Below are 20,714 nucleotides of genomic sequence, written 5' to 3' on the forward strand. Positions count from 1 at the left end.
TCAGGATATATGTCTCAGAGAGGAGAAATGTACCCCAAACAACAAGGAAAAAGGGAACAAAAGACAATAAAGTTTTCATTGTGATCACACTACAGAAAAAAAATACCTTCTGTTCTTTGCAAAAAATGTGTGAAGGCCAATTTCGTGTTTTTCTTTTCTTAAAAAAAAGGATGTTGCATGAGTTACAATGCAACCAGTATCTTTTTGTTTGTTTCTTTTCTGCACTTGTTAAAAAAAGGACTTTTTTTTTTTTTTTTTTTTTTTTTTTTTTTTTTTTTTTTTTTTTTTTTTTTTTTTTTTTTTTTTTTTTTTTTTTTTTTTTTTTTTTTTTTAAAGTACAACACAGTCAGGTATGCGGCCACAAAAGAGTAGCTGTCTTTGGCAAGAAGTCCAGGCCGTAGTCCTCTCTGTCACCTTCGGCCCATCTCGCTCTGTCTCATGAAGTGGATGTTGTTGGCGCTGTCTGACAGTTCTGGGTACTGCTCCACAGAGATCACGAAGAAGCCGTCATAACCTTGAACCCTCCCCGTGTTCAGTGCCTGCTGCTTCTCCCCCTCTGTCCAGGCCCGCAGGCCTTCCTCCCCTTCCCTAAGTCGCTGCTGCTCACGCGCCCAGGCCTGGCGCACAGCTCTCTGCCGGGCCAGCTCCAGCACCCGTGCCTTCTCCTCATCCAATGTCGTTCCGTAGCGGGTGTTCAAGCATAGCGCCCCATACTGGAGCTGGATGTCTGTGTAGCGTCTAGTCCTGCCATTGAGCATCGTGTTGATCTGGGACACGGTGACATTGACCCCGTTCTCCAGGGTTCGCCGCCCCCCACTGAGGCCCAGGATGGCCAGGTCACCTTCCGAAGGCCCTGGTTTCACAAAGTAGTGGGTGTCCACCCCGTCAATGGTGAAATGCAGGTTCTCCAGGTAGTGGGCATTGTTCAAGATGGCAGCAACCCTTCGCCCGTCCTCGTTGGCCACGCTGATGATGTCTGTGGTCACTCGGCCGTCCTTCAAGGCAAACTTGACCCCTTTGCCAAAAACGGAGCCACTGGACGCAAACTTTTTTGTCTTTGGGGCCTGCTGGCAACTGGTGATTGTCGAGCCATAGAGCTGGTCAAAACGTTCTAGGGTGACGAAGGCCTTGAGCTGTTTTTGCACTTCACACTGTACCCCAAGGATGGACTAATGAGATGATGGGGGAGGGGAGAGGGAGAGAAAGAGGGGGAGAAGAGAAAGAGAGAGAATGAGAGAGAGAGTCAGACAAAGGGAAAAACTCATAAGATCCTGGAGAATCAGCTTAGATAACTATGTCAGATCTATACATATTCATTAACCTGCAGCATGTAGCTCTAATGCTGACCACTAGAACATCAAGCCATCCTCTATCCATTCATTCACTCATCCTCCCACTCAGAAACCATTCAGGGAGCATGTACTCCGTATAAGGTCCTTTCCTGGGCAATGGAGATACAACAATGAATCAGACATCATCCTGCCCTTGAAGAACTCATCATTTAGTGGAGAAAGACACGTGACAACAAACAACTACCATCAAATGTGATAACTGATGGTCTAAGAGAAGTAATAGCTACAGCTAACATTTCTTGGTCTTTGAGCTAAATAATTCACATTTGTTATTTCATGTGATCTCCACAATAACTCTACATAGTAGGTACTGTTACTATTCTGATTTTACGTCTAAGGAAACTAAAGCTCAAAGAGGTTGTCTGGCCGACAGCCATACAACTAATAAGTGTTTAATCCAACATTAGAACCCAGGTCTGTCTGATTCTAGAGGCTCGGTTTTAAGGGCTGCTAGAGGAGGGAGGAGCGAACAAGGCTCAGAATACTCAGCCTGAAGGTGGAGGAGCAAGGTGGAGAAGGCGGGGTTCAAGGACAAGCTCCCGCTTGAGCTGAGACTTGAAGGACAAGGGGCGATGTTAGCTGGAGGAATGGTAAGAAATGCATTCTCGGCCAGAAGGCTAAGTGAGATGACAAGTAGTGATTTATATAAACCCTCTTACACTGCTTTATTGCTTTTTGCAGTGTTAATAAATGATTCTCAGGGATGGCCTCTGCCCTGCAGTGCTTCCTGGTGGCAGCTCCTCAGGTACTCCTGCTCTTGGCTGCTTTGGGGGACAGGTTGGGCCCTGTCTCTTTGGCATACCACCTACTTGTCCCTCCCACGGCTTGGGGAGCTCAGCGTAGCAGCAGGCTCCTGAGCCTTATCAGCAACTCAGAAAAAAAGGCTTTAGAAACAAGCCCATCGGCTTCTCACTGAAATTAAGTCCTCTTTATAATTAATAGAACCCTGTCTGTGAACAATTATTTCCTAGAGTTTCACGAAGGCTGGAGTGCTCAACAACAAAGACCTCCGATGCCTGCCAAGGGCAGAAATCAATAATTCATTGACAAGCGAGGCTGGCAAACAGGCTGTCAGAGGCTGGGGCTCTGCACTGTGAAGGGAGCCGGTGGTGGTGGAATAGCTGAGCCCTGGAATCAGCCCTGGGAATGGGCCAGACTGTGGGCCTCTGGCAGCCTGGAGGGACAATGGGGCCTGGAGAGGGGCAGTGGGGCAGGGCTAGGGCTGCGGAACGCAGCAGAAAGAGGATGGGCTTGTGCCAGACAGGCGTGGCTTCTCATCGCCTTCTGCCATGCTCCAGCTGAGCGACCTTATGCAAGTTTCTCTCTGAGCTCTGGTCCTCATCTGTAAAATGGGGGAAAATGCCTGACTCATGGGGTTGTTTCCTACTTTCAACCATTTGTTCATTTGATGAAAATTTTCTATGCACCTACTATGTGCTAGGTTGTATGCTGGGTACTGCCCAGTACCCAGTAAGTACTTGCCTTCTTGGGGTTCACAGTCTAGTGGAGATACAGAAAAGAAAACAGGAATTAAAATTTAATGGGGAGACTGCTGTGAAAGAGGAAACTGCAGGGTGCTGCCAGAGCAAAAAGGTGCAGGATCACATTCTCCAGAGTCTAGGAGAAGGAGACGGCTGAGCTGAGACTTAATGGAATCAGCCGGGAGCAACAAATGTGGGTGTGTAAGTTCCTGCCCACCAGCAATGCGCCATCTGGCAGTCCTGCTTTCTTCCTCAGTCTGTTGTCCCCCTGGACTGGGATTCCCTGGTCTCTACCTGATTTGTTCCTGCTTTCGCGGGGTGCAGCATGGGGCCTGGAAGAGCCAGCTCCTAGTACAGACGTTATGAAGGGGGATGGGAATAAGCAAATGGATGCCTGACATGGGAGGTTGGGATGAAACCGTTTCTCAGAACCTTTACAATTAGACAATTCTATGAGTCTTTGAAATTGAAGTCATAAAAGGAAGACAAGAGCAAGTTATCTTTTTTGAGCCCCTACAAGCAGATCTGGGTTTGAATCTCAGTTCTATCCCTTCTATGCTATGTGGCATTGGAAAGCCTCAGGCATGAAATCTGTAAAATGAGAATATTCATACCAGAGGATAATTGTGAGTTAACTCATATAGAATACCTCATGCAAGACCAGGTATACCGAGGTGCTCAGAAAATGTCACATTGTATTTAGAACACACCTTCCCTCCTTCTACTTTTGTTCTGGGTAGTGACAAAAGCTGATTGTCTTTGTGGAACTCCAAACTCAGTGTAACGCACAAAACTCCTTAATATAGACTGTGAGGGTCTTTGTGCTGTTTCTGGCAGGCACTGTGGATGCTCTGCATCTGTTTCTATCATTGGCCCAAGCTTTCCTGAAAAGCCGGTGGGACCCACTCCTGTAATATCTGAATGGCCAGAAGGATGGGCGGCCATGTACACAAATTACCTTGCTGTTGTCCCACTCCTGAGTTTTCATCTGTGTATGGACGAGCTCATAGGATGGTTCCATGGCATCCATGTCTGGCTTGGGATAGCCAGGAATCACGTTGTGAAGCTGAAATCCAAAGGTTAGCAGCCAGCTGTTGACATCTGGGTAGGAGAGAAGCAGAAATATCCCCATGGAGTAAGTGGTCCTCGTGACATACCCTAGTAAAGCCACCTAGAATTAGGCTGCAGATGGGGGTAAGTATGTGGAGTGCTGCTGGGGAAGAGTCAGCTGGTATAAGCTCTTTGGAAAATGGTCTCATGGTGCTAAAGCTGAACATACTCTTGGACTCTAACTTCCACATCCTAGGTATAAATCTAAGCGAGATGTAACTTTAGAACCTAGGTGTCCAGACTCCCCTTTCTACTGTCACTCCAACCCCTGGGACCTTCAGCTTCATACCCAGGGACAGTCGTTGATAGGTGAAGGCTCTTCTACAACTACCCCCAACATCAATAGGAAACACTAGCAGAGGGACCATCACTCCCAAGGAAAGATTTTGATGAATGACTTTCAAAGAGAAAATTCACTTAAGAAACAAATCCTCCTTCCACTCTCAATCCTCTTTGCAGAGATTAGAGCCTCAGCGCCACAGTGCCATAGGGCATGTACACAGCCTATACCAAAGATCAAAGAGTCTCCGCCACTTCCTGCCTGGTATTTACTTTGACAGCCTAAGGAAGTCACGTAAGCTCTTCGTGCCTTGATTCTTGTCTTTATACTGGACTTGAGGATCTAGCCCCATAGGTACGGGATTTATTGATTTATAACCTTCCTTGGGCATTATTAGTTATAAAGTATTAATTAAAGGTACAGGTGCGATTTTTCCACAAGCGCTTAGCTCATTAAAGAATGGCATCAGGAAGTCAAGACATAAGGAAAAAGAGCCCGCCATTGCTGAATGCCTTTTATGTGCCCAGTGCTGCATCACACATACCCTCATCTGGCACACTCAAGACCCTGAGGGGGAGATGAGACATGGGCGTGGATAATCACGATTCAAGAAAACAGATGAGAGGAGGGCAGGGAGCTTTTCAGTTGGACAGACTGACAAGTCTTCATGAAGAAGGCTGGCATTTAAGCCAAACATTGAAAGCTGGGTAAATTTTGTTAGGCTTCAATGGAGATGAAGGGTGTACTTCAGGCAAAGACTGGCATACAAGGCAAGGTCTGGAGAGGGAAGGTGAATGTGGGGAGTGTTAGTAACAGATAGTAACCAGACAGCCGTTTAACAAGGCAGAGAGAACCAGCAAGGAAAACTGTGGCTGGAGCAAGAAGAGCCTGGGAAGGCAGGTAGGAGGAGTTCTGGGGCTTACGGGAGAGAGTGTCCTGGCATGCCTAGGCTTCCTTGGGAAGGAGCAGCTGAAGATGCCAAAGCAGTCGCTGACCACAGACTTGGAACCCAAAGTCTGGGGGAGGCAGGATTTGGAGCTGAGCCTCAGAGCCAGCAATTCTGGGCTACTTTGGCTTCTTCCAAAGGAGACAGCTCCCTGGTCAGGGAGGTGTTGTTTAGGGTCCAGGCACTGGCGGAATTGCTTCCTCTACCACCGACTTCGTCCCAGTGATGGGAGTGTCCTTTGGAGGCCAACAACCATGTCCCTCTCACCACTGCCTTCCCATTCAAGGACCTCATGTTTGCCTTTTTTTTGTTTTGTTTTGTGGATATTCCAGAGCCCTTCTCTGGGAGGTGCTGAGATGAAGGGGTGGTGGAAAGGAAAGCCTGGAAACCCAGGTTCTACTTCTAGAAAGATCATACAAGGGAAAGAACATGGTGAGGCAAGACAAGACCCAGGTCCGAACTCTGGTTCCCCAACTTGTGAACTTAAACAGTTAACCTCCCTGAGTCTGAGTTTCCTTACCGGCAAGTTGATGGTAGAAATGGTTTTTCACTAAGTCATGGAGAAGAATACTAATAGTATTACCATTTTGGGGTAGCCATCGTATAGCAGGAACTGCTCCAAGTTTGTTACATGAACAATTGAATTTAATGTATTTTAAAGTGTCCAGCTTGGATCCTGGCTCGTAGGTTTTCTGCGTTTTCCTGGGGCCCATGCCCCCATGTCCCTGGACCTCCGTTTCCTCGTTTGTAATACGAGGCACTTGGACCGGCTTTTCTCTAAAGTCCCTTTCCTCATTGAGTTTCTAAGAATCTCCAATTCTGGGAATCTTGGCAGATGGTTCTTTGGAAAATTAAAACAAACAGAAAGTGTGTGTGTGTGTGTGTGTGTGTGTGTTGGGGGTTGCGGGGGGGACCTACAAAGCCATTTATTCTGAGGCTGAGAACTTGGATCTGAATTTGTAGTTGCAAAGGAAAGCTTCTATCAGGAATACTGCAAATTCCCAGGGGACTAGGGTACTAAAAAGCAGGCTGGGCCTTAATTATAAGTGATGGAAGGTGGGAAATGTTCTCATTACGCCTTTGGGAAAAATGCTGAAAATTTTTTTAGTCACTGATTTTTCTACAATGCCTTCCTGAAGAGTTGGGAATTTTATTCTTTCTTCTTATGACATCAGAGGTAGACATTTCCCTCAAGTTAAAAAGCTCCTCTTTACCTATCTGTCCCACACTACGGTGTGGTCGTCTGGGACAGTGATAAATAATAATCATCCCTCTCATATGTGCACAGCCTTGTACTTTACAAAGTGAATTCGAATCCAAGAATGAGGATTTTGGAGTCAGAGCAGATTTCTAAGCCCGGCCTTGCCACTTCTTAGTGGGCCAGTGACTTTACCTCTGTGATCCTTACTTTTCCCCTCTGTAAATATGAGGTCAGTGATTTCCACATCACAAGCTTTAAGTGAGGGTTAAGTGCAATAGTGTGTTTGATGTTTCCTGGTGGACAGTTTTTGGTTGCCTTCCTTGCATTCCATTCTGACTTCTTACTCTTTTGGGGATCTTCATGTAGTTTTAGGGAAGCTGATTCTACCTACGGGTTCAGCAACGGAGTACGTGACCTAGGCTAAGCCAATCAGTGCATTCTGTTTCCTCAGCCACAGTGACTGGTTCAGGGGTTGCCATGCGACCCAGGCCTATCAAATTGGAGTATATCTCAGAAGGCTTGAAGAAGATTTTGGAAAAAAGATGCTCTTTTTAATATTGTCGTTGCTAGATGTGAATAAGGTTGCATGTAGCCCATGTGGAAGCTAAAAGGTAAAGTTTAGTGAGAGTTAGTAGTATTTTGGTTTTTAGTAGTAAAATGGTTTTTTCGCATCATTTTTTTAAGCCTCAGTAACCTGCCAAGGCATCTCACAGGAAACTCACTGGAGGGTGAGGCAGGGGTGTGATTAATGCAGACAGATATAATGGAAATGTCCTTTCAATCTGTTAAGTTTTTATAGGGCTGGCAGCAAGCTGAGCATGGTGAACGCTGTGAGCCTTGTGGGGATATCCCTGTGCATATACAGGCCCCAAGGATGTTTTCATTTTACCTGCCCACCGCTGTGCTCTCTCTCCTTTACCACCTTTGGGACTCTAGACATGACCACCTGAATTCTCTTGACATGATCGTCTTGAATTCTTCCCTGAAAGAGGGATCCTCCAATTGCTGTCAGCAGAAACATGGTCCGGACTGGGCCATCAAGTTTGGGGACCAGGAAGCCACGTTCCAAAGGGACTCATGTGAGCTGTACATGTTGCCCTCTCTACAATCTTGTACACTCATTTCCCTCTGCCTGGATTGCCTTTCTCCCAGCTACGCGATGTGCCTCGAGCATCAGCTGCTCCCTGGGCAGAGCCAGGTGTGCCTCCTGTGTTTCAATGGCCATCAGTACAACCCTTCATCATGCCCCTGCTCCCTCAACAGCAAGTGTCTGTCTCCCCACTTGCAGTGTGAATTCCTGGAGGGCAGGGATCATCTTTCTATCTTCGGTGCCTAAAGCAGTAGCTGCACAAAGGAGATATTTGTTGAATACATGAAACTGCCTTAAAATAGGGGGCAGGAGGATTGTGTCAGAGAAAAAAAGAGGGGGCACCCCACCACTAGGTGTACAAGTTGGATATGCCCAATTTTTGCCCACCACAAACTCTATTCTATAAAAAGTGCTGGCTTTATCCAGACCTGAATCCCCACAGTTGCTCTAGCTCTTGAGGTCTTTTGTGGCTAGCCTGGGTGTGGCTGGCTTGCTAGGAGGACTGTGGCTGCTAGAGACATTTCTGGCTTGTGTGACCTATGGGGCACTTTATACTCAAGCTGGTTTCACAGTAGTAGAAAGCAAAGCCCATTTTTCAAATCAGAGGGTAGAGGAAAGGGAACCAAAGTGAGCCATGCATTGCGCTGGGTAGGTTCTAAAATGTATCTCGTTTCACCCTTGCAACCATCCTACCAGGTAAATGTTTTTTCCCCTTCTATTCGTCTGCCTGTTCTTTGCTCTTTTGTCCCTCTCTTCTTACCCTCTTAGGAGCTGAGTATTTTTTTAGTCTTCATTTTATTTCTATAATTGACTAATTAGCTATGCTTCTATTTTATTTTTTAGTGGTTGCTCTAGGATTTACGATATGCATATTTAACTTAACAGAGTCAGGGTATGTACTCTAATTTCAATTTACAAATCAGGAATCCAGAAAAGTTAAATAATTTTTATGACTGTCATAGCTTAGAAATGGTGAACCCTTCACCCAGTTCTATCTGTCTCCAAAGTCTGAATTTTCTATTACATCATCCCAAATAACTGATTTTTTTAAAAAAAGCCATACCTTTACCCAACTTGTCAGGGACTCATAGCCTGATCTCTGGGTCAGAAATTCCCAAAGTGCATTCTTTAGAATGCACAGTGAGATATTAGGATTTCATGGTGATAAAAATGGTTTCATGGTCCAATAAGTTTAAGAAATAGTGGGTAAATATGTTAAACAGTTCTCTTTACTACAGGACTTCTCAGAACCTTTCATAGGGTGAAATGTATTATGAAAATTTAAGAATGGTGGCTGCCCTGTTAAATTGATTTAATATCAGCACAAGTTTTTCCAGAGCATTTCTCTGAACTAGTATTTCTTCAAATATACTTTGGAAAATGCTGCTCTAAGAGAAAGTCAATGTTTCCTGTTACCCTAGACGAGCTTCCTTAGGGAAGAATGTTTTGTGAGATGCCAGAGCAATAAGGAGATGACCAGTTTCTGCCCTCTGAATGAGCACCTATCCTCACCTGTCATGAAGCACTTGATGTCCTGAGAGTTGCTGATGGGGTTGTTGTTTTTAAACATATAGAGATTAAAAGGCATGATGTTGCTGCTACTAAGGTGCTTCCACAACTCATGGTCTGGACTAGTCCAGCGCCCAGCTAGCACATCATAATCCCGTCGGCCCATGTGGACAAGCTTGGTGAGTGGATCATAGAGGCCGCCATGGTAGCCAATGATGATCTGGAAGTTGGGGTTGGTGTCCATGTAGATCTCCCCATAGGCTGTATATAGGACCTGCTTGATCATCAAGCCTGTTCCACTAAAAACAGCTAGAGGGGTCCCAATGTTGTCACAAGCTATGTAAAACTCATCGCCACTGCTCAGCTCCATGGCAAAGAGGTGTCCTTGCAGGTCATAGTAGAGGGATGTGATCTCAGAGCTGGAGTGGTTATAGAGGTGGGTGACCTTGGTGGGGTTCGTCAGGTCTGCATAGAAGAACTGCAGGTGGTGGCTGTGGCTGCTCTTGCTGGACACCCGCCGACCCAGGCCATCGTAGCGGTACCTGACGCTCCAGCCACCTGCCCGGTTGTAGGCCTTGATGAGCAGGCCAGCTGAGTTGTACTCAAAGACATCACCACCCCGCTGCCTCAGGAAGCCATCCTCGTCCATCTTGTACTGCACGTCACCCAGCCTGGTGATGCGGTCGCGGAGGTCGTACCTTAGAGGGGTAAGTCGTGCACTGTTCCCAGGGCTCAGTAAGTGCAGGTTCCCATTGAGGTCATAGCTATATCGCCAGAGGGGCTTGTCATTGATAGAGACCGTCTGCAGCTGGCCATCAGCATCATACTCATAAGAGTAGCGAGTGGTGTTGGCATAGGGTCCCACTTTCAGCTCCTTCTTCACTACTCGCCCCATGTTATCATACTGGACGGTCATCCAGTACATGAGTGAGCGGAAAATCTCATATTGCACTTCCTTCATCCGCCCGTACGCGTCAAAGTGCTTGGTGTGGGTCATGACCGCAGTGGTGATGATTTGGTTAATGTCATAGTAGATGACGCCAAACTTCCCAAACTGCTCTGTCTTGCCTGACACGTCGTCATAGCGATAGAGATCAATGGGCAGTGGGGTCTCGTTGATCACAGCTTGCATGCTGGTTACCCGGAAACTGTTGTCATAGTTATAGTCAAAGCGAGCATTGACCATGCCTTCCTCAGTGAAGCGGAAGATCTGGCGGTCAATCAGGGGCCCGATTTGACGGTAGCGGATGGTGCAGGTGAAGCCCTCATTCTGTAGGTTGATGGTCTTCAACATGCCTGCTGTCTCGTCGTAGGTGAAGCTCACTTTGGTGGTGTCATACAGCATCTCAGCTAGCTTTGACAGCTTGCCGTACTTGTATATCACCCTGCGGCCGGTGCCCAGGTAGAAGGTGTGGAGGAGGTGTCCATCCTCGGTGAAGTCCTGGATGACTGAGGCATTGCCTTCGGGGGGCTGGTAGATGTTCCTGTAGTAGCCCACTGAGCGAATGGTCTCTAGTGTCTGCCGGGCCACGTTGGGCATTGTCACAGAAGAGAGGCGGTCATTCTTGTCAAACTCAAAGATATACTGCCTCTGGCTGTGGAGGAGCAGCACCATGGACTGGAGGGAAAGGAAAACCAAGAGGTGAGAGCAGGGTGGTGGGGTGGAAGGGTAGGTCTGTGGGCCCAAGACTTAAGGAAAGGAATGAAAGGCCACGAAAATTGGTGGTTCTTAAGTTATGCCCAAACCAGAGCCTTCCAACCAAAGTGTCATAGGATGCTGCAATGGGGTACAGATGTGCTCAGATAAGAGTTCCCCTCGGTCCTTGGCCTGGCAGGGACTGGAGCCCCAGAGCACTCAGGCCATTTTCCTTCTTACGGTGAGCAGCTTTGTCTGTTTGCCCCTCTGTGTGGTATGAAAATGATGGGGTGTGAGAAAGGTCGGGAGCACTGGCCTAAAGTATTTGCAGCATCCTCTCTCCTGGCTTCCTCGTTCCAGATTCCTTCTTAAATCAATCTTCCTGCTCAAACAAGAATGATTTTCCTAAAACACAGTCTGACAATGTCTACTGACTGCTAAACAGCTTCTGTTGACTCCCTGTGGCCTACAGTATAAAGACCACGTCTGAGAAAGGCATTTAAGGCTTTGCACAATTGTTTATGTAGTAACAGGTCATATGGGAATGGGGAACCTTGGCTTCTAATGACGGACTCATTGTGTGGCCCTGGGAAAGTTCTTCCCTCTCTGGGCTTTGTTTTTTCACTCTGCTGAATGACTTTCAAGGTCTCTCTTAGCACTACCACAGAACATTGCTCTCAGAGACTCCCTCAAGCACAGAATAAGGGAGACTGACCACAGAGCAAGCAGAGTCTGGGCCTGGGACAGGTGATCAGGAGCAGGAAACAAGGTAAGGATCTGTGTACCAGAACTGGGACATGAATTACAGACTCTGTTTCAGGATTACATCAGATAACACAGCTATATAACAGCAGATAACAAGTTACCATTTTCTCCTATTTGGGATCAACTTTGATTACAAGCCCTTTCTGATTCCTAGCCTCCTGGGATGAAATGAATTCTGCCCTGAAGCAGAAGGGATTTCCTAAGGCCACGCCCAGCACTAGAAACTCAGGATTAAGCACTTCCTGCCTAAGCACTGATCCCTAAGCTTCTGCCTTGTTCTCCATGACCAGATCACCCCATGTGCCCTAGACCTGGGAGCAGACCCCTACCTGAGTCCAGACCCTGAGTCTTGCTCTGCAAGTCCAGGCAGTGTTTGGGCCTCCTCTCAGCTCTAGTCTATCAGGCGCAATTTTTGTATTCTCCTTCCCCAGGACCCCCACCTGCCACGCCATCAACATGATCTATCCAGATGCCTCTCGGGACCCCCCGCCCACTATTGCAGATTTTCCTGAACATTTCTTTTTGAGACTACACGGGTCAGACCTACCGAGGTTAGTCAGACCTACTCAGCTTGGCCATGGGTTCAGCCACAATGACCGGCCTTCTACACAATGACCAGCGATAAAGGGAGACAGACACCTGCCTTCTCTAAGTATGTGTAGCTCCATGTCTTCCCGTCAGCAAAGATCCTGGATGTGATGCGACCTGCCTGGTCATATTCCATTCTCTCAGACATGATGCCCCTCTGGATCCCAGCAATGTGGCCTCCTGGGGAGTAGGTCACGTTGACGCCATTTAGCCTGCTGCTGGGGGACCAGAGGCTGGGCCGCCCTGCCTGGTCGTACAGGATCCGGAGGGTGAATTTGCGGTGGTCATCGTAGATCTTCTCTGTGCGTGTCACGCGGTCAAAGTCCAGAGACAGGAGGTTCCGGTTGTGAACCTGGAGAAGGGGTAGGAGTGAGGAGAAAGGTGATATTTAGAACTTTTGGTCTGAGAAACTCCTGATTAGAGGGGACAGCACAGGTTGTGGGTGTCAAAAGACAGGCTTGGTTCCTGGCTCTGTCACTTGTCAGCTCTGTGAAATTTTCTCATCTATAACATGGGAATAGTAATGCCAATTACATAGAGCTGCTGTGAGGATAAAGATGATACAGATGCTGAGCAAACAGTAACTGTTACCAAAGATGATCTACATTATTTCCTAATGTGATTCTTCTATTGAGGACAAAAGGCAGGTCCTTTTCAACTCCCTCCTAAAAAGGGAGAGGCCCCGTTGCCTCAGCAAATCAATGACTGACCCCATTTATTATGTGTCAGGTACTGTGCTAGTGTTTGACACCAGGGAGACCAAAGCTCAGGGACGTGAAGGGACGTGCTCCAGATCTCGTGGCTGGTCAGTGACTGAGTCTGGATTTCACCGTAATCACTACAACATGCTAACAAATGCTCAGTGGTCTCTACGAGAGTCCAGCTCTTCTTGGGGCTTGGGACCTGCCTTCCCTGCTGGGATCTCTCCTGTCCTGTGCTACCACAATTAGGGCTTCTCAGTCACTTCAGTCAGCTCCCAAGGCTGCTGCTTCTTCCTGGGAGCCCTGGAGGCAGTGTGTGTTTGAATCTGGGATTGCTTCTCTGGCTGTGGGCCACCTGGGGACAGAGTCCTAGCTTTGAAAAATTTTGCTCCTGCCTCCAGGATCAGGAGCCCCTTGTATGAGCTCTACCTGGGCTACTCGGTCAGCACACAATTCAGTTTCCTTTCAGAGTCAGAAATACAGGACTCCCACCGGGGTAGCCAGAAGTCAGGGTTTTTCATATTTTAATAAAGAAATATACTTCAGAGGCCTGTTTCTATTTTTGGATCTGCCCCTTCGGTATTGGTTACCCCTGAAACACTGTTAGGTACTCTGAAGCCAATACTGATTTCCTCTAATCGATGCTTGGCATTGGGGCACATTTTCTTACTCTTCTATAAATCATTGATTAACTTTGACAAGTAGTAAGGAAGACCTAAGAGGAAAGCAGACAAGGTAAGTCACGTGATACAAAACAGCACATGTAGACTGAGGTAATGAAAGGCTCTCTGGGCCCTGTGCAGTAAAAAAGGGCTCAGCTCTAGAAATTAAGGCCAGGATTCCAGCCTCAACTCTGTGACCAACTTTTCTGTGTGACCTTGGACAGGTGTCATTCCTCCTCTGAGTCTCACTTTCTTCCTCTATAAAACAACAGGGCTGTTGTGAAGACTGAAGAAAGCTAAATAAATTGCCTAGTGGGCTGCTGGGCACATAGAAGGCACTGAATTAATGCTTGCAGTCATTTTCATTAAATGACAGCAAATGATCATGGTCATTCTCAGAGGAAGTAGAGACATGTGTGTCTCCCCCTTCTCACAAAACAAATTCTAAAGCCTAGAAAATAAGGATTTATAATGATGATGCCGAGACAACTTTAGCTGTGAATGGCCTGGTTATAATAAGGTTGTCTTCCCAGGGGTAATCAAACACAATTGCAGAAGCAAAAACAGTGTGGCAGACAATTCCCATGAAAAATCAGAGGCATTGGAGGCTGAAGCTGTGTTCTTTGCCGAGAGCGCAAAGGAATATGCAAAGTCTGCACCACCACCAAGGATGGAGCCCTTTTCACAGCATCATTTGGAAGGTCCCCTGTGACTCCCTTAAAGGTGGTGCCACCCAGCCAGCCGCCCCTCATCCCCTGGAGGACCTCTAGTGAAGCTACACCTCTGTGACAAAATTAATAAAACCGAATTAAGCAGCTCACTGGGGAACTGCCTCATGTTTCCTGTACTTGGCAGTGGCGGCAATGAGATTATTTTACATCTTTCTTTATTAAAAAAGTTTCCCAGTTGTATAAAAAAGGAGCTCCATAATGGGGAGGTGCACCCGGCTACCATTCTAATTCCACATGCTGCATTGTGGGTGGCCATTTATATTGGGAGGATGCAGAGATGCCTCACTGGAGTGCCATTAATCTCAGGCTGGGAGAGGGAAAAATTCAAGCCTGGGAAACTTTTGGTCCAGTTCACATGGCAGAGAGAAAATCCTAATAGCACTAACTGCTGCCACTTATTGAGTACCTGGGGTCTACCAGCACCGGGCTAGGTATGTTGAATATATTATCGGGTTTCTGCAGAGAAATCTAAGGCTCAGAGGAGTTGTTCAAGGCTACACACACAGCCAAAGTCAAACTTTCTGACTCATGTCTCAGCGTGAGGGGCTGCTGGAGAATCCACATGGGGGCTCAGTGAGGCCACAGAGAACAAAGACAGTTAGATCTTCCTGAGGGAACTAGTGGAAGGCTGTTTCCCACATTAGATTGTTGCTAGATTTCTTGGCTGTTGCGGAAAGACAGGAAGCCTGGTTTTCTGGCTCTAGTTGTGTGATACTGGATAAGTCACTTAATGTTTTTATTGAATTGGACTATGAGGCAGGGTGCCTGTTTCCTAGTCTTTACCACTGCCTAGCTATGTGAGTCTGGAAAAAAGCCTTATTTCTCTGGAACTAGGGTGCTCCATGTGTGAAACAGGGGCTTAAATGAACTTTCTTTGCTGAAGGGCAGGAAGCTTGAGACAACCCCAGCAGTGTGGCATGAGGATGCTTCTGTGGTTTTTAGGAGTCAAGAACATCTGGCTCAGTTTGGTGATTCCCTTCAGCACAGCAAGTCTCAGAAAAGCACTGTGGTCTGCAAGGTGCTGTGCGGAAAGCCAGGGCTTGTTCCTTCACTTTCATTCTCCCTATCACCTTCCTTTCTAAAGCTGGAGGGAGGAGAAGCTGGGCGGGCAACTAGACCCTGCGGCAGAAGCCACACTGTTCAGAAACATGGGAGTGAGGCAGAAAAAGGGCTGTTTCAGGGCATTCACACACTGAAAAACACTCCAAGACACCAGGCCACAGATGCTGACCCACTGGCAGTGACAGCTGTGGTGGGGGTCGTTTTGCTCATTTAGGAAGATAACTGCTTGGAAACAGTGGAGAATGTAGCTTAGGTTCCAAACAGCTAAACTGAATTTTCAGACATATTAACAATAGTAATAACAATAAGAATAATAAGAACAGCAATGACAGCAGTAAGAGTAGGAATTATTGACCACTTATTATGTGCCAGACTCTGTATGAGGCACTTCATGTATTTTTTCTAATCTTTGAAGCAACTTGTAAAATTGGTTTTACCTTCCCCATTTTATAGATGAAATCGAGGCTTTAAGAGATAATGAATTTGCCCAATAATCCACTCAGGGCAGTAATGGAAGCTGGAAGTCCAACTCAGGCCTGACTAACACCAAAGCCAGTAATCTTTCCACAGGTAATGACTGAAAAGCTGTACAAGACTCTTATTCCATGAGTTTCCTACTTTACTTCTCCCCTTTGGCAAATGAAGAAACCGAGGGCCCAGAAAACCTGCTCCCCCAGGGACAATTTCAAGAACAGAACCCAGTTCTCCAGGTTCATCCTCGCTTTCTCCTGAGGACCCGGCCTCCAGAGGCAGAGACCTGCTTGGAGGCCTTGCTCACCCGCAGCCGGCGCCCAAAGACGGTGACCTGGCCCCGAGCCTGCTCCTTGCGCTGCCGCCACTCCACCAGGTTGAGGCCGTTGTCGATGGGCAGTGTGACATTCCTCTTGCCTACGGTGGGGTTGACGGTACCGGCCAGCAGGTGGGGCTCCGTCTGCAGTGCCACCTCCATGCCGTTGGCCAGCAGCAGCCGCAGGGAGCCATCCGCCCCTATGTAGTAGCTGTTCCGGACCTGGTCTGAGGGAGAGGAGAGGGACAGACTTTGCTCAGAAGGGATGAGGATGGAGGCTGGTGTGTGTATAGCAGAGGCAGTGGTGTGGTTTTTAAATGTGTTTATTTTTCTGACTATAGAAACAAAAATTGTTATTGAAGAAAACTAGGAAAATATATGATCATCCATGATCTCAATACCCAAAGAAAACCATTATAAATGTGCTGGTATACTCCTAGATTTTAAGATATTTCCTAAAATATTCATAGTATAAAATGGTAAATATAGTTTTTCACTGATGATTGTATTTATTATATTGTTAAATATTTTTCATGTTTTTATTAATGACTGTGCAGTATTCCTTTGTATAGAAATACTAGAATTTATTTAACCAACCCTCAAATAGATATTCTGATTGTTGCCAGTATTCATAATTACAAGTAACGCTGCAAATAAATATTTTAAACATTATACTAAGTAAAAAAAATCAGACACAAAAGGACTCATATTGTGTCAGTTCATTTATGTGAAATGTCCAGAACAGGCCAGTTCCTAGAGACAGAAAGTGGATTAGTGACAGGAAGAGAGAATGGGGAGTGACTGCTAATGGATGTGGGGTTTCTTTTTGGGGTTGATAAATTTTTTCTAGAATTACATAATGGTATTTAATGGTTGCATAACTGTGTGTGTGTGCGTGCATGTATATATATACTAAAAACCACTGAACTGTATATTTTAAAAGGGTGAATTTTATGGTATGTATATTATATCTCAATTAAAAATATATTTTTTAGATAAATCGATGTCTTCTTTTTGGGTTATTTCATTAAAATAGACTCCTAAAAGTAAGATTACTAGGAAAAGCATTGAACATTTTTAAGGCTCTTGATATATATTAGAGTAACAATGTTCTTTACAAGGTGAAAAATAACTTCAATACTTAAATCGCTGGCAGAATGCCAAATATATACGTTTTAAATCACTGTCATATATGTATACATACAGATGGTCCCTGACTTATGATGGTTCTACTTATGACTGTTTGACTTTATGATGATGCAAAAGCAATATACATAATACATTATATGAAATTTTAATATTTTATTATAAAATAGGCTTTGTTTTAGACGATTTTGCCCAAATATAGGCTAATGTAAGCGTTCTGAGCACGTTTAAGGTTGGCCAAGCTAAGCTACGATGTTTGGTAGGTTAGGGGTATTAAGTGCATTTTTGACTTAGGATATTTCCAACTTATGATAGACTTCTTGGAACATATAACCCCATAATAAGTCGAGGAGTATTTATGTACAGATATATACACATGATACTATTTAAAAGATAGAGCTGATTTTGAAATTTTAAATCTGGTTAAAATGTTTAAATTCAGATCTTTAGCTAAAAGAAGCTCCTGGAGAAAAAATAAATTTCAGCTGTGAAATGCACACTTCCTTTTCTAAAAATGGAAACAGCATCTCTGACTTCAGGCTGTACTCTCCTGCCTTTTCCCCTTCCTCAGCTGTTGCCTCTGTCTGCACTGCCCTTTTCTTCAATAAATACAAGCCCAAGTCTTTCCTTAAAGGCTCTGCTTAAATGTCACCTCTTCCCAGAAGCTCTCCCTGTTGCACTGGTCAGAATGAATGCCAGCTCCTATATACCCCTTAACTTCTCTATGGGCCTCATTAGTGGTCTCACAGCTGAGGGGTGCAGGGTTCACTGCTCTGTTAATGACCGGATTCTCAAATACCTCAGTGCCTACTGTGAGAAGTGCTATTGCACAGAGATTAAGAGCAGGGACTGTGGAGCCAAGCTACTTGGATTCAAGTTCCAGCTCTGCCACTCTCTTGCTGTAAGACCTTAGGCTAATTCCTCAACTTCTTATGCCTCTGTTTCTTCATCTGTACACTGGGTATAATAATTGTACCTTTACCTCATAGGAATAAGTGAGATAATGAATATGAAGAGCTGAGAACAGTACTTGGCATATATGAAGTGTCATATAAATGTTAGCTATTACTAGTTTTTTTTTTTTTTTTTTTTAATGAAGCTTGGTACTGTGCTAATCACTGTCACATATCTTGTCACTTCTGTCTCTACCACCCCATTTCATATACTTGTCATAGTGAATTTTTCTAGTATGATCACAGTCCTTCAATAGCTCCCCATTGCCTTTAGATTAGTGGTTAAGAGAATAGGTTCTATAGCCTATTTGTCTGGGTCCAAATACCCTACCAGCTATGTGACTTTGGACAAGCTACTTAACCTCTCGGTGCCTCATTGCCTTCATTTGGAAAATGGGTGCTATTAATAATACCTACCTCACCAGGTTGTGAGGATTAAATAGGACTATGAATGCAAAACACTAAAAATCTACTTCATACCAATAAGTGCTCCAAAATGTTAGCTATCATTATTGTCATTATTACAGGTCCTTAACTGAACTATATATATTCTAGACTATGTCAAGCTATTAAGGATGTAGTTTTCGTAGGAAACCCTCACCGAATCTTCCCTGCTAGAATGGCATCAAATTGGCCCCTCTCTCTCCCATTCCCCCGCCTCCATTTTTCTCCTTTTTTCTCTCTCGCACACAGAATTCTAAAATCTGCCTCAAACTTGCTATGCATTATTCACTGACAATCTGTATTTTACTTCCTTTGAACAGTGAAAAAGCCTGTGTCAATTTATCTTTTAAAGCTGCTTCTTGCTGAATCCACATACGTCCATTAATGGTGACTTTGGATGGAACGGCATCTGCAGAGGCCCATCTCAAATGATCTCCATTTAATGTGAGGTGTGACTTCCCAAGGCTGCTGCTCATTAGCAGCTACTTCTTATTTTTTCCCATAGTTCAGACATAAGATGAAACCAAAAGAGCTTTTAACAAAGACTACTGAGGTGGCTGCAAAACTGAGCATCTGGGCCTGGTACAAAAGAAGGAAAGGGAGCTTGGCTGAGGTACCAAAGAGGAAAAACAGGTACCATGTTTCCTGGATTCCAAGTGGTACTTTTCCTTTTCACATTTTAATGCTGCTGAAATTGCAATGTGTCTTAAGTCCTTTACGAATTTCAGGCAGTGTGTCCTCCCCTGCCCCGAAAAATTGTTATTAAATCGATGGTACATTTTAAAACCTTTTTGATGGTAGCTTTGATGGCACCTTTGAATTTCAAAAAGTTGCCCAAATATAAGAAAGGCTGTATTAACTTTGAGAAAATTGCTCCAAGCCAGCTTAGTGGTATGGAGTGGGTGAGACAATTCTTAACCATAGGGAAGAAAACAGGCCTGAAGGACAAGACGTTCGAGTAATTGGCAGCCTTGCTATCTTGGTCAGGCAGAATTCGGGCTGCCTTGGAATTGGTACTTTCTCTGGGTAATAACTCAGTCAGAGCATGAATACCTGGGGTGTGTCCCAACTCACTGCTACAGGTGCTTGGTGGGGAAGGAACACCAGGGCTTGATTTCTCTTTCTTTGACTGAAAACTGATATGGTTCTTTGAGTTTTTTTTAAAGGCATAGGACTATATTTGCGAGTAAAAGTGGCTGTAAAAATATACAGTTATTTTTTTTATGGTAAATCCAACTGCTTGTTAATTAATCCAGCAAGTATTTACTGAGCAATATCTTGTGCTTGGCCCATGCTGGTTACTCTATGCACATTGTCTAAAGAGATGGTCTGAGCAACCCTATGAGGCAGGTGTTGTAATTCAGTCCCATTTTCCAGACCCGGAAACTGAGGCTCAAAGAAGAGTGACTCCACCCAGTTCACACAGGTAGGAACTGGCACAGGAGGCATAGAGGCCCCAGCCTAGCTACCCCAGAAATCCTGCTGTTTGCACTGCTCCACACCTTTGACACGGCTTCAATTTGTTTTCTTTTCCCAGAGAAGAAAGTCAAAGGCCATAGTGACGTGGGTGGTGGCGGAATCCTAGCCCAAGGCTCCTTTTACTACTTTGTGACAAAGCTTTTGGGAGTACAAAAAGCCATAGGGTAGGGATAGATCAAGCAAAGCTTTTCCTAGTGATGGACATTTTCCCCCCACGCATAGTAAGTCTGACGAAGCTGCCAGCTTCACTCTAGGTCACCGCATCCCATGAGAACAATTGAAGCAGACAATTCACAGAAATGGTTCATCATTGTGATTTAGCTGAAGTTAAAAGATAGATTCAAATCAGGGATTATGTGATGGGTGTAGAGGGGAAAGGTCTCCTCTCTATGGAATCCTAGCATAGGTACAAACCATTCTCATCTGAGCTTCAGGAAGGACTTCTCCATGCCCAAATCCCTTTCGTAATTAGGTATAATTATTTGGTCTTCTGTCCTTGCTTGTACCAGTGTGAGAGTAAGTCTTTAATCTGAAACTCATTAGAATGACAGAATAGTGAGGTCACCTGAATTAGGAGCTAATGGATTTTCTACCTTGTTCTGATGATAATGGGACGAGACAATGAAATATTACTCTGAAGTTTCTGTGAGGGAATTTACTGGATTTAGGAGAGGGAAACCAGTCGTAATGCTTTCCTGTTCTTGGGTAGCTCCAGCAGCAGCTTATTTCTTGTGTCATCCTCTTCCAAATGGGTGTCTACACTCCTCTGCCTCAAAGTCTCCAAGTCCCCA

General features: G+C 45.3%; 1 protein-coding gene across 8 annotated transcripts in view; it reads right to left on the bottom strand.

The window, feature by feature from the left end:
- Window positions 1–314: 314 nt before the first annotated feature.
- The window catches only part of TENM4 (teneurin transmembrane protein 4), a 691,021-nt gene continuing 670,621 nt past the window's right edge, over window positions 315–20,714 (bottom strand). For all 8 annotated transcript variants that reach the window (XM_025042569.1, XM_015600544.2, XM_015600547.2 and 5 more), the window contains 5 exons: window positions 15,893–16,128; window positions 12,014–12,310; window positions 8,973–10,587; window positions 3,792–3,934; window positions 315–1,169 (listed from right to left, as the gene is read on the bottom strand). In XM_025042569.1, coding sequence (XP_024898337.1) covers window positions 411–1,169; window positions 3,792–3,934; window positions 8,973–10,587; window positions 12,014–12,310; window positions 15,893–16,128 — 3,050 coding nt within the window. In that variant the 3' untranslated portion in view covers window positions 315–410. The remainder of the gene's footprint in view (window positions 1,170–3,791; window positions 3,935–8,972; window positions 10,588–12,013; window positions 12,311–15,892; window positions 16,129–20,714) is intronic.

The sequence above is a fragment of the Pteropus alecto genome, unplaced genomic scaffold (assembly GCF_000325575.1).
Source record: "Pteropus alecto unplaced genomic scaffold, ASM32557v1 scaffold7, whole genome shotgun sequence".
NCBI lineage: Eukaryota > Metazoa > Chordata > Mammalia > Chiroptera > Pteropodidae > Pteropus > Pteropus alecto.